We start from the raw sequence: 14113 nt of genomic DNA on the forward strand, positions 1-14113 counted from the left end.
TATCTAATCTAACAATGCAGCAGATAGGAAATCTTTCTGAGGCACAGTTCAGAGCTTTATTAAAAATGCTTACAGACCTAACAGCAGATCTTAAACAAGATGGGGAAGGAATGAAGGCTAGTCCTGCTGAAATGAACCAAAACACATACGAAACTAGTGGTGAGGGAAGGAAAACGAGGGATCAAATAAAAAAATCGGAACATAGGGAAGGAACAAACAGTCAACCAACGCAGAAAGAGGAAACAAAAAGTGAGGAAAATGAGGAGAGGCTCAGAAACCTATGGGACAGCTATAAGCGGGTCAACATCTGAATGATAGGGTTGCCAGAAGGTGAAGAAGAACTAGAAATTGAAAAATTATGTGAAAAAATAATAAAGCAGAACTTCCCTAACCTGGGGAAGGAAGTAGACTTACAGGTCCAGGAAGCACAGAGTTCCAAAAAACCTGGAACCAGGGAGAACCACACCAAGACACATTATAATCAAAATGTCAAAAATTAAGGATAAAGAGAGAATCTTAAAAGCAGCAAGAGAGAAGAAGAGAATTACATACCAAGTGGTCCCAATAAGACTATCAGCTGACTTCTCAAAAGAAACTCTGCAGGCAAGAAGGGACTGGCAAGAAATATTCAAAGTAATGAAAAGCAGAAACCTACAACCAAGATTACTCTATCCAACAAAGCTGTCATTCAGAATAAAAGGGCAGAGAAAGTGCTTCCAGGACAAAATAAAACTGAAGGAGTTCATCAGATCCAAACCACTGTTAAATGAAATGTTAAAGGGATTGGTTTAGGAGAAAGAGGATCAAAACTATGAACATTAAAATGAAAACTGTATCACAACCAACAACAGAAGCTAGGGAACCAAAACAAAGGCAAACTAAGTAGGCAACAGAGTGGGAAAAGAATTATAGGTATGGGGAACATTATAGGTGGAGGTCAGCAAGGAGGAGGAAGTGGGGAAAGGGAGGGAGATGGTACAGGAATTAAGCATAGCGGGAGAGAGTGAAGTAGATAGGAAGATGTTGTGAAGAACTATATGCACAACCAATGGGCATGGACTAAGGATGGGTGGACAACTGGAGGGAGGGGTGTCACTGGGTGGAGGGGAACAAAGGGAAAATAAATTGGGACAACTGTAACAGCATAATCAATAAAGCATATTTAAAAAAAAGAAATAACTAGGATGAAAACATTTGAAATGGGACATTCTGGATTTTATTTATGTCACAGTGGGTGTGAAGAGATGGGCCACTAATAGAAGATTTTTCTTGAGACATAAAGCTTATTTCTAAATTACTAAACTATTTCCAGCCTTCTCAGTTTTGCAATAAACTCTGTCCATAAAATGGCCTCACAGTTACTTCCCAAACCTGATTGTATACTAGAATCACTTGAGGAGTGTTTATGAAACATAGGTTATTGAGCCCTACATGCAGAGATTTTCAGTCATTAAAGTCTGGGACCCCAAAAACCTTTTCTTAACACTCAGCTGATTCTGATGCAGAGCCAAGCTTCGTAATTTTTTCAATATTTTTCACTTTATAAGATTTTTCTCTTTCTAAAAAAATTAAGAATACAAGTCCAAATTATAGCCCTTGTAAAATTATAATAAACTAAATTGGAAAAAAGTATGTTTAATTTTCTAGAGACATAATCACACTGGTATTTTTCTCCTAATTCATTTAAATTCAGCCTTAATGTGTTGACACAATAATTTAGTAATTAAAGAACATACCCCAGTTTTTAAAATATTAAAATGATATTATTTTTCAAGGTATGCCAAACTAGTATAATGTGGGGGGCTCTTTACTGAGAACTACAATTATGTTTTGTAGGAATTTTTCTGAAAATAAAACTTCCAGGAAAACCATTTTTTGAGCTTGTTATTTAACATTTCTGTAGTTCCTTAATTGAGTTCTTTATTTTTGAGGTTAAGTAGTATAAAGATAGGAACATTTTTAAATGATAAGCATGAAATAAACACTGAAATTAGACTTTACTGAAGAAAGTTGTTTTTTCGCTATGCACATTTTTAAAAGGACTGATATGTGGATGTGACAAAAATAATTTTTCAAGAACTTTTACATTATAATTGCTTTTTATGATTATAAAGTATTTTCTAATAGTGTTTCTCATATTTCTTTTTACTGCAAGCTATATTAAAAAGCACATCAGGAAACGTATGTGTTTGTGTATAACTGAAATAAATACATAGCTAAAAGTGACTACTAAAACGAATTAATACTATTTTCCATTTTACTTTTTTTTAAATAAAAATTCTGGTCATGGCTTGTGAAGGGGATCAAAAGGTACTAACTTCCACTTATATAAAATAAAAAGTCCTGGGGATGTAATGCACAACATGGTGACTATAGTTAATAATACTGTATTGTATATTTGAAAATTGTTAATTTAAGGTCAAGATGGTGGCATAGGTAAATGCAGTGCTTGCATCCTCCTAAAACCACATCAGAATTACAACTAAACTGCAGAACCGCCTGAAATCTGGCTGAATAGAACTCCTATAATTAGGGAATTAAAGAAGCCACTTGGGAGACTTGTAGGAGGGGAGATGCAAGCAGGCTGGTCCCACACCCATATGTGATGGATAAAAATCAGAAGCGATAGCTCAGCTGTGGAGGTCCCCCCTGTGGAGCAAGGGGTCCCAGCCCCCACACCAGGCCCTCTATCCCTGGGTTCCAGTGCCAGGAAGAGAAGTCCCCATAACTTTAGGCTCTAAAAACCAGTGGGGATTGTGGTTGAGTGAAACAGAGGGCTTCTGGAGGCCCAGGTGTGCCTCTTAAAGGGTAGGCACACTGATTTACATAGACACTTTAAATCTGAGCTCCAGCATTGGGGCAGCAGCTCGAAAGGCACCAGGGACATATGGGGAGGAACTGAAATGTCTAGAATTGAGAGAGCTGGGGGGTTGGGGGGTGAGCTTTCTGCCAAACAAAAGTGCTGGCAGATGGCATTGTTCTGTTTATGAGCCCTCCTCCAAAAAACCAGCAGGCGGGCATCATATCTGAGTCTTCATCAACCAGACTCACATTGTTCGTCCATCCTGGTGATTCCCTGAGACCCCACCCCACCCAAATTTTGGGCCCACCCAAGCTGTTTCCAGTAGTTTTTCCATAGGAATGGCCTATTTTGGCTCATGTTTCAGACTACCTAAAATCTCTCAAACAGGCAGCATCTGGCCTCAGCATACCCGAAACTTGCTAAATGGCCCCAGGCCTGGCACTAGTAGCAGCCAGCCTTGATTCACACCTTGTCCTCACCTAGACACCTCCTCCCCCAGCACAAGTAGCAGCCATCTGAAGATTGCTTTGTAGCTCATGCCAGGTGACCTTGACCTGCATCTCCCAGGAAACCTCAGAACCTCAGAGTCAGCGCACTGGTGGACAGCTTCAGGCCACATCAAAGCACCACCCAACCATCTTCACAAGTGATACATAAAGAGGTGGACTCAAGCAGGCACCAGAGGCCCGCTGAAGTAAGTCCTGCTTCATGGGATAGGCCCCTACACAACTGATCCGCACTGGTGAGAGGTTGGTGGTCACAGCCAGTCCTTGAAGCCATTTGGCCTGGGGGTAAATCCCTTTAATTGATGTGCCAACAGCAATCAAGGCTCAACTACAACAGGGTGGTGTATACAGCCCACACCGGGTAGAGGATGGATGACACCTGGAGTGTTCAGCTTGGGTGATCAGGGAAGGCTGTGCCTCTGGACCCTACAGAACACCTACTATCTTAGGCCACTCGACCAAGCCCAGGAGACACATCAGCTCTATCTAATACACAGAAACAAACACAGGGAGGATACCAAAATGAAGAAAGAAAGATACATGTCCTAAATAAAAGGACAAAACTCCAGAAAAAACTAAATGGAGACAAGTAATTACTATATGCAGAGTTCAAAACACCAGATATATGGATGCTCAGTGAACTTAGTGAGAACCTCAACCAGCATAAGAAAGAACATGGAAACTATAAAAAAGAAACAGTCTGAAATGAAGGATACACTAACTGAAATAAAGAATAATTTACAGGGAATCAATAGTAGAATAGATGAGGCCAAAAAAGCAGATCGGCAATTTGGAATATAAGGAAGCAAAAAAACATCCAATCAGAATAGCAAAAAGAAAAAGGGATTTCCCAAAAAAAGAGAAAGAAAGAAAGGAAGGAAGGGGAGAGAGAGAGAAGGAGAGAGGTGGAGAGAGAGAGAGAAAAGGAAAGGAAGGAAGGAAATGAAGATAGTGCAAGGAGCTTCTGGGACAACTTTAATCATACCAGTGTTTGCATCATGAGGGTGCCAGAGAAGAGAGCAAGAAATTGAAAACCTACTTGAAAAAACAACAGGAAACATCCCTAACCTGGTGAAGGAAGTAGACATATAAGTCCAGGAAGCACAGAGAGTCAGTCTCAAACAAGATGAACCCAAAGAAACCCACATCAAGAGATATCATAATTAAAATGTGAAAGATTAAAGACAAAAAAAAAGTCTTAAAAGGCGGTAAGAGAAAAGCAGTTATTTACCTACAACATTTGCCATAAAACTCAGCTGATTTCTGAGCAGAAACTTTGCAGGCCAGAAGGGATTGGCAAGAAATAATGAATAGTCCAAAAGTGATGAAAAGCAAGAACCTACAACCAAGATTACTTTACCCAGCAAAGTTATCATTTAGAATCAAAAGACAGATAAAAAGCTTTCCAGACAAGAAAAGCAAAAGGAGTTCATCACTACCAAACCAGTATTAACATGAAATGTTAAAGGGTCTTTAAGAAGAAGAACAAAAGATCAAAAAAATGAACAATGGAATATCTAACAATTGAATCTAAAAAACAAAATAAGTGAACAAGCAGAACAGAAAAGACTCGTAGATACAGAGAACGTTTTGAATTTTGCCAGCTGGGAGGGGGTTGGGGGAAAATGGGGGAAAATGTTGAAGGGATTAAGAAGTACAAATTGGTTGTTGGAAGTGTAAAGTACAGCACAGGGAATATAGTTAATGATATTCTAATAACTGATGTCAATGGGTATGAGATTTACCAGGATGATCACTTAGTTATATAATGTCTAATCACTGAGGTGTACACCTGAAACTAATATTGTATGTCAGCTGTAATTGAAAAATTAAAAATCAATTATAAAGTTGCTGAGAGATTTTAAATGTTCTCATCACAAGAAAAAAGTTTTTGTAACTATTTAAAATAACAGATGTTAACTTTATTGTGGTGATCATTTTGCAACATATACAAAAATTAAATCATGTTGTACAACTGAAACTAATATTATATATCAGTTAAACCTCAATTAAAAAATTCTGGTCATGTCTTACCAAATTGATTTTATAATACTCTAGGCTATCATCCATGGTGAAAAAACTGGTTGCTAGTCAGAAGTCATAGAAACTGCATACGGTGGTGGTTGCCAGAGACTATGGGTAGGGGAAATGGAGAGATTTGGTCAGAGGGTACAAACTTTCTGTTATAAGATGAATAAATTCTGCAACCAAATGTACAGCATATTGATTATAGTTAACTATATTGTATTATATACTTGAAAGCTGCTAAAGTAAATCTTAAATGTTCTCACCGTAAAAGAGAAATGGCAATTACGTGAGGTGATAGAGGCTTTAACTAACCCTACTGTGGAAGTCATTTCACATTGTATAAGTGTATAAAATCAACACATTGTGCACTTTAAACTTACACAATATTATATAGGTCAATTATATCTCAAAACTGAGGCAGGAAAAAGAATATGGTACTGGTATCTAGTTTTTAGAATGGTGCAACAGTGCCACCTCGTGGGTTATACATAGTAGTATATCTCTTCTGAATAAAAATAAACTGATGCTTCTTTTAAAAAACTTAAAATAATATTTTATATGGTTCTGTATTTTATGCTTGAATAAAAATCTTAAATAAGTTACATTAAATATATAATAATGTTAATCTTTTATTTCAAAAATTTCAGTTATTGTTTATTTCTTATAGGGAATGAAATGAAACTATCTTTTAAAACTTTTTTCCTCAGAAAATTTACCTTTTAATTGTCTTTGTATTTGATATTCTGCCTTAGGACAGGGTAACCTTCAGGAGAATAATTGTAAAAAATAATGCCAAAAAGAGAAAAATGTATGAAAGTTTTATCGAGTCACTGCCATTTCTTAAATCTTTGGAAGTAAGTATATATTTATACTTTTATTTTGCTTTAAAAACTTCTGTATTTTGTTAGGAATATTTACTTCTATACAAAAGTTTCTTTGAATAAAAATATATCGATATTTTCATTTGAAAGATTAATTATGGTGTTTGTATAGCTCAGTATTTCTTTTACTACATAAAACTACATTTGTTTTATTGTTCATAAGTAATAGATTCCTGTGAACATTTATAGCAGTTTTATGTGGTCCTTTTCTAAAAGCAGACTTAAAATAAGCATGTAATATCATCAGGAGCCACTAGTTATACCTTTCCAGGGAGAGGTTTCTAAATACAGAATGTTGGTATTAGCTCAATCTAATGAATATCTACTCCATTATAAAAATACCAGGGAAAAGAAACAAAAAATAGAACAAGATTCTCCCCCTAACCAAAAAATAAATCCTTCTAGTTACAAAGTCCTCACTGTCCTCTCCTTCTCAGTCATCTTTGCTGTTTATTCCTCTTCTCATTTCCTTATATGCCAATGTCTTTTCTTTTTTCAGGCTACTTTTACTCACTTGGTGAACTTATCAAATCCCCTGTATTTAAACACTCTATGTTGATGCCTTTTAAATTTACCATAATCAGATAAGATCCCTTCCTAGAATGCCAGACTCATATAACTAACTAACTGCATATTTAATTTTTCCTCTCAGACACCTAATAGTCACCTCAATCATCACATCCTAAATCTACTCCTCCCCTCTCTTCCCTGTCTTAGTGGCTGGCAGCACCATCCTTCCAGCATCTGGGCCAAAATCTTTGGGATTAGTACTGACTCATCTACAGAAGTATCTTTGTTGCATTGTTAGTATATATGCCTGACGGACATTTTGGCCACATTACAGAATGCATATTAGGTAGCTGATCTCAGAGGTTGGAAATCCAAATGCCTTCAGATCTAGGCAAGTAACATAAAGAAGAAAAACTGAGTTGGGACAGGATTTTGGTAAACTGAAGAACATGTGCTCCACTTAAAGAAACAGCTGCTATTCCACCAGTTTTTTTTTTTTTTTTACTATGTGGAAATATGGGCTGAGTGTTGTTGACATTCCTGGTTTTTCATGAGAGGCTGGAAATTCAAACTTCTATGAGAAATTTATTTTAAAATGCTGGCTGTTTGTTAAGATAACACATACAAACCTGCACACTTCCTGGTTTATTTGGTTTATAAGCTACCAATTTTTAAATCTCTGAGATAAATAATATTATCCAATTAATCTGTTTAATAATTTGTTTTTTTCTTTGTAGGTTTCTGAACGCCTGAAAGTGGTAGATGTGATAGGCACCAAAGTATATAATGATGGAGAACAAATCATTGCTCAGGTATGATCCTTTTTATGTAATTTAGTTTAGGTTTATATTCCAAAAGGTTCTTTCTTATGTCTATAATTAGCATGTATTGATGGATTCAACGAATATTACTTTTACCAAATGACCTATTAAAAATGGTTTAATTTACAGCCATTAAGCTATTTGAATATTTTTATTTATATAATTAATTTATAATGAGTATGTACTAAATCATCAAATGGATTTCTGCTTAATGTTATATTTGTACATGACATGTATATGTATATAAAGAATAAGATACCATTTATAAGAGGGCAATTACAGGTGAGTGTTCCATGAGATTAATGAGGACTCAAAAGGTACATTGGAAGATATTAGACTTTTGTACAATCAATTTATGATGACATCTCCTGAGGTTGCTCCCTCATAAAATTAACGAAGAATGGAACACAGTGCACCGTATACTGTGTTGGCTTCCAGGCACTAAATGAGAGCCAACATGCTATTTAACCATTAATGCTTTTCTAAAATCCCACTTGGAACCAAAGTAATACATACCTTGGTTAGAATACAGCTTGCGAGAAGTAGGATTTATGAAAGTAGTCGAAGTTCACAGAGCACACAGATGATAGTACCTTATTTCCTAGTTACATTTTTGAAGTATTGAACAAATGATTTAAACAGATTTTTAATAGATTCCTTAATTTTTATCACAATATTATACTGTATTTTACTATTTTTCTAAAATATCGTCTTTTCTTTGGATATATGTGAAACAAGATTCAAGGTCTGTGAGACTAAGGAAAGAATAATTGTTTTAGAAGGCCAGTAAGTAAATCAGTCTCTGTCTCCTCCCCAACACACATAGTCACTGATTAGGGGTGAAAGATTGGGAAGAAGTGGAATCAAATTAGAAAACAAGGCTAAGGTTCTACTATATAAATTGATCACAAAGTATAGAACACTTTTGAAATGATTTTTTTTAGATTTTTATTTTGAAATAATTATAGCTTCATAGGAAGTTGCAAAAATAGAACAGAGAAGTTCCATGCACTTTTCACCTAGTTTTCCCAGTGCATCTTGCATCACTATAGCACAGTATCAAACTAGGAAACTGACAGCCTAATCCACTGACCTTTCTCAGATTTCACAGTTTTACATGCACTTAGAGCATGTTTTGAAAATGAAATTACACAGTAGTCGATAGACCTACTATGATTCAAATCTGAAAATTTAACATTAAACTCTTAAAGGAGATACATATACTGTTTTTGGAGTTTATTAAGGATATTTTGAGATATTAGTTGTCTTTTAAGCATTTATGAACATACACATTTATACTATATTATATAAATCTACTCAACACTTATTTTGTGATGTAAATTGAACTGTAGTTCTTGAATTGTACTAAAGAGTTTCGGAGTACTTAAGTTTCTTTTCAAAATCACTTAAAGGCCCCGGAAAGTCAGTGTCTGTTATCTTCTATTTTCTACTATTTAATTTAAAAGGTATCACTGGAAATCAAGGTGTTCACTCAAAAATATCACCAAGAAGAAAATGGATATGTAGTTAGAAATAGCAATACTTCCCCACTCCCCACCACTAAGGGTTTTATTTTTATTTATTTTATTTGTTTTGCTTAATCTCTTCACACTTTGCACCCAACACTTTTTTTTTTTTTCCTCAAAAGTCTTTTCAAGGCCTTGAGGTGGATTGTCAGTAAACAGGCGTCTGAGAGTGTGGTCTCTAGCTAACTGCAGGCAAAACATCAGGATTCAAATACATGAGTCTGGGTGTTCTAACATCTGTGCTGTTATCCGGGCTGAAGTTTGGGTGGAATTGTTACCGCAGTGTTATTTGCCATTTTTTCTTGACTTAGAAATGCTATGGTAGAGAATATATTATTTCAAAAATTTTACAAATGAAATCATTACTACATAATTGTTGATTTTAACCTCTGTTTAGAAAGTGAGAAACAGCTTGTTCCTATGCAGTGTTCCTTTTCAGGCAAATCATCTGTGCACTGGAGTTGGACTGACTTCAGGGTTATGATAGGCATATGATAGGCAAGAGGATTTTTGTCAACTAAATCTGCATTTTCATCCTGTTTTTGTTTATTCTAATAGGGAGATTTGGCCGATTCTTTCTTCATTGTAGAATCTGGAGAAGTGAAAATTACTATGAAAAGGAAGGTAAGTGTGAGTTCTCAAAAAATTCACATATGAGCTAGGAACATAATAAATTTTCTGTTTGATGTTTGGACTAAGGTTAACTTTTTCAACATGCTGAGTAAAAGTTGATGCTTTTAATTACCTTGTCAGAGTAAATCAGAAGTAGAAGAGAATGGTGCAGTAGAAATCGCTCGGTGTTCTCGGGGACAGTACTTTGGAGAACTTGCTCTGGTCACTAACAAACCGCGAGCAGCCTCTGCACACGCCATCGGGACTGTCAAATGTTTAGGTAGGACTCACTCCGGTGGGCATATTCCTCCTGGTTAAAATTTTTATGTCTGCATTTTATGTATCTGTGTTGTACAGATTATTTTATTGGGTTTACAGGTTTTATGGCCCCTACAAAATATAACAAGGGTAGCACTCATTGCATTATAAAATCAATTTGTGGAAGCCATGTTTTTCTTTAAAAATTCCGTGTGTGTGTGTTTATACATGTATATAGTGTTCTTTTCTATAGGCATAGAATATCTTATTTTAATATAAGAATCCTGAGTAGCAAGTTTTATATCTGATTTTTCAAATAAACATGCATTATGTTTCTCAAAAAGAAGGCTAAAACTATTTTTATAAGGTGAATTAAACACTGTGGAGAAAGGTGGAATGTCTATGGGAATACTTATCTTAGTACTGGGAAACAAAGGTTAAGATTGTCGAAGTACAATAAAATTTTCTGTATTGTTTAGCTGTTTGATGAGATTTTAAATATGAGCAATGACTTACATTAATAATGAAAAATATAATTCAGGTCACGTCAATATAGATGATATTTTCTTTTAAAAAAATGATTCATCAGTAATTAGCCACTCTAGTCTCTTCATCCACAGTTTAGTAGAAGAAACTTAGCTTCCATGTTCTTAAGATTTGCTAGTATCCTCAGATTTAACTTCTAGAGAAATCACTTTTTAAAAGGTTTTAAAGTATAATATTAATCAACTGTTATACTTGGATAGAAGAGAAGACAGAAACTGACAGGTGGTATTTCCCTGAGTACCTGAAATATTAAACAGTAAGAGTAAAGGTGATGTGAGTGAAGTCCCAGTATTTTTTTCTATAATTCTATTCACATTAAAAAGGTAGGAAAAACTAAGAGGCACTCACACCACCACCACCCAGTGACTTTCCACATCCTATTATAGTTCTCATCTTTTATTGGCATAGGTTTTCTATTTTTTAAACAGTTTTGTAACCTGCTTTTTTCATTCATTATAGATTAGGCATTTTCTCATTTTACTACATCAAATTGTAACATTCTGTTAGGGAAATGTGCATATTAAAAACTATTTAACTCCCCCCCCCCCCCCGCTCCCCACCCCCCCCGCCACTGATAAATATTTTGAGGATTTTGGCTCCATTTGGGGGGAGGCAGGAGCTTTTTTTGATGTGCATAGACAACTTTTTCCAAACATAGGATTTTCCCTTATAAACAGTTTTAGAAGTGAGTTTTCTTTTTATAGCTTTTAATATATATTGCCAGCTCAGTTTTATTTGTATTGATTTATATGCTACCAGCAGTGTAAGAATGTCCATTTGCTCTATTTTTGTAAACACTGCCTTTTTTACCTTTGCTAATATAAAATGCAAAAACATGTATTTTAATTTGTAGTTCTAGGGTAGAGAGTGTGACCATATTTTCCTTATGTGTATTATAAATTTAGTTTTTAAAAATGCTTGAGACAGGCAAGTAAAGTGACATATATAGTTATAGAATTGGACAAAGCATTGTTTTGGCTGCTATTTTGAAGTGACTAGACAACAGTATGAGAGTAAAAATTGTAAAAGGTAACATTTGGTCTTAAAACATGGCATTGTAAACCCTGAGGGAAAATGGAAGATACTTCCTTGAGTTTATATTTACTCAGGTGATGACAGAAAAACAAAATTTTTTAAATTTCAAGGCCTTGCCCATGACAGTCCCTCATTCTTTTCTCAACCTGGATCAGGAACCTTACCCCAACCTTGCATTGCACATCATATTGCCAAGGAATTCTGGCTACTTTGAAGTGGAACATTTTTACCTTTATGCCTTTTTCTTGTATATTTATATGAAATAAAAATACCACTGCATTATTGACATATGCAGATTATCATAAATGACTCATAAATTCTGCATATTTTCAAAGAATGTTATTTATCCCCCCCCCTCTTTTTTAGCCATGGATGTGCAAGCATTTGAAAGGCTTTTGGGACCTTGCATGGAAATTATGAAAAGGAACATTGCCACCTATGAAGAGCAATTAGTTGCCCTGTTTGGAACAAACATGGATATTGTTGAACCTACTGCATGAAGCAAAAGTATGGAGCAAGAAGACCTATAGTAACAAAATTACACAGTAGTGGTTAGTCCACTGAGATGTGTTTGTGTAGATGCCAAGCATTTTCTGTGATTTCCCGTTTTTTCCTTTTTTTACATTTACAGTGTATCAGTAAACAGTAGTAATAGGCAATAGGCTTTAACATCACTTTCTAAGGAGTAGATGATAAAAATATCAACATACTAATAAAATGATTTTCAGTTCCACAAAATTGACTGAAAGGTTTATTAAGATGATTGTAATATACTAAAAGTATCTGTGTTTAAGAAGGTAATTAAAGGATGTTATTATAAGCGATTTGTGTTTGTTTTTGACTTACTCAGATTGGTATGTACATGACTATGCCCATGTAAGAGGGAACTTGGCAATGAATCATGCTATACAGCATGACTTCACATTCTTTTTACAACTCATTATAGATATAGTAAGTATAATTTTAATCATTTTTGTTTTAAAGTTTTTCTGGCTTGATAAGTTACGTGCTGGCCTTGGCCTATTGGTGAAATGGTATAAAACATTATATGCAATTTAAAAACCTTTTATATTTTTGCAATAAAGTACAATTTGACTTCTTTGGCATAATGTCAGTAACCAGTAGTTTTAAGGACAGGCAATTTAGTCATTATAATAGGGAAGAGTCTTTTTTAGATGAGAGATCATTAACACTTTTTCCTCATAAAGCATATATCTCTGCTTCCTTTTTCATTTACAACTTTCTGTATTTTTTTACCTTTAAAAACTTGAGCTTGCTATTTAAAGTCACATTTCTTTAAAGCTTTAACTTAAATTTACTTGTTGTCTTCTAAAAGTCTAGGTTCTTATATATACTACCAAAAAAATCTATACCAAAAATAATTTGGGGTCCTTATCAACATGCCCACAGGATATTTCTTTTTTCTTCACTTGGTATCCATAATATAATTCTTTCAGACATCTGCTCCCATGGGGTTCCTTCAAGGTGGTAAATAAATTTTTATTAGCAAAATCATATGCAAAGATAAAAGGAATTTCTGCCCATTCCAAATGTATCATTACACTTTGCCATTTGCTTTAATGTAGACTGATAAAGTGAAGGATGAACTCAACCAGAAGAGATTTTCATTGATAATTGATATATTTGTTATTGGCTACATAAGATGAAATATATTCAACCAAAGCAATATAGCCTTACAGTTCTAGACTATATAACTCCAGTGTCTAGAGAGAGGAAAGTAATTCTAACGAATTCACTTTTAAATAAACAGTTCCATTTTGGGAAATGTTTTAAAGAAATATATACATGGGTAAAATTATTCTGTGGCTAGTGTGGTCTTATTACAGAATGTTTATTATGGTCTTGTATAATTAAAATGTGGTTAAAATATGTTAACCAGATAATGTATATATAAGAAGTTAAAGTATGTAAGGTGTAATTTCAGCCACATTTTAGAACACTGTTCAACAATTTTGTAAATTTTCTTGTAGGAAAAGAGCTTACTATATGAAGATGACTTGTTTTCTATTTAATTTTAAAAGCCATGTTAATAAAAATTTAAAAAAAAACAGAACCCCAGATTTCCGGTTCATCATTCTCTATTCTTTATTCACTTTTTCAGGTTACCTATTTTGTTCCATAAGCTGATTGTTAACTATTCATGGAATAGCAAAAATGCCTGTTTAATAAAGAACCTTGACTGAGGCTGTAAATGCCAGTTACAGTATTGTTGGTTATATTTAAATTTTCCTTATAATAAAGCACACTTTTATAATAAACTATGTTAATTGTGTTTAATGAAAGGGTTTCTTTTTGTTTTTGTTTTCTAATGACTGACAGAGTGCATACTGCACCATGTGGAAAGCATGACAGAGATACAGCATATATGAAAACGAACCCCCTGGGCGTAATGGAGCAAGAAAGTATGGTTCTGAATGGCAATAGACATTTTTAAAATTTAAACTATTAGTCATTATTTTGATATGTTTATATAATTATGGTATATTAGAATAACCAAATAAATCTGGCTATCTAAGAAATATATGTCTTAAAAGTATCTAAAACACCTCTAGTTTGACTTGTGCAT

General features: G+C 34.4%; 1 protein-coding gene across 1 annotated transcript in view; it reads left to right on the top strand.

The window, feature by feature from the left end:
- Positions 1-13805, top strand: part of PRKAR2B (protein kinase cAMP-dependent type II regulatory subunit beta) — a 118293-nt gene extending 104488 nt beyond the window's left edge. The window contains exons 7-11 of the mRNA XM_090287338.1: positions 6090-6191; positions 7466-7540; positions 9634-9699; positions 9829-9967; positions 11893-13805. Of these exons, the coding sequence (XP_090143464.1) occupies positions 6090-6191; positions 7466-7540; positions 9634-9699; positions 9829-9967; positions 11893-12026 (516 nt within the window). The 3' untranslated portion in view covers positions 12027-13805. The remainder of the gene's footprint in view (positions 1-6089; positions 6192-7465; positions 7541-9633; positions 9700-9828; positions 9968-11892) is intronic.
- Positions 13806-14113: the final 308 nt, after the last annotated feature.

This window comes from Furipterus horrens, unplaced genomic scaffold, assembly GCF_987537825.1.
Source record: "Furipterus horrens unplaced genomic scaffold, mFurHor1.1.pri manual_scaffold_9, whole genome shotgun sequence".
NCBI lineage: Eukaryota > Metazoa > Chordata > Mammalia > Chiroptera > Furipteridae > Furipterus > Furipterus horrens.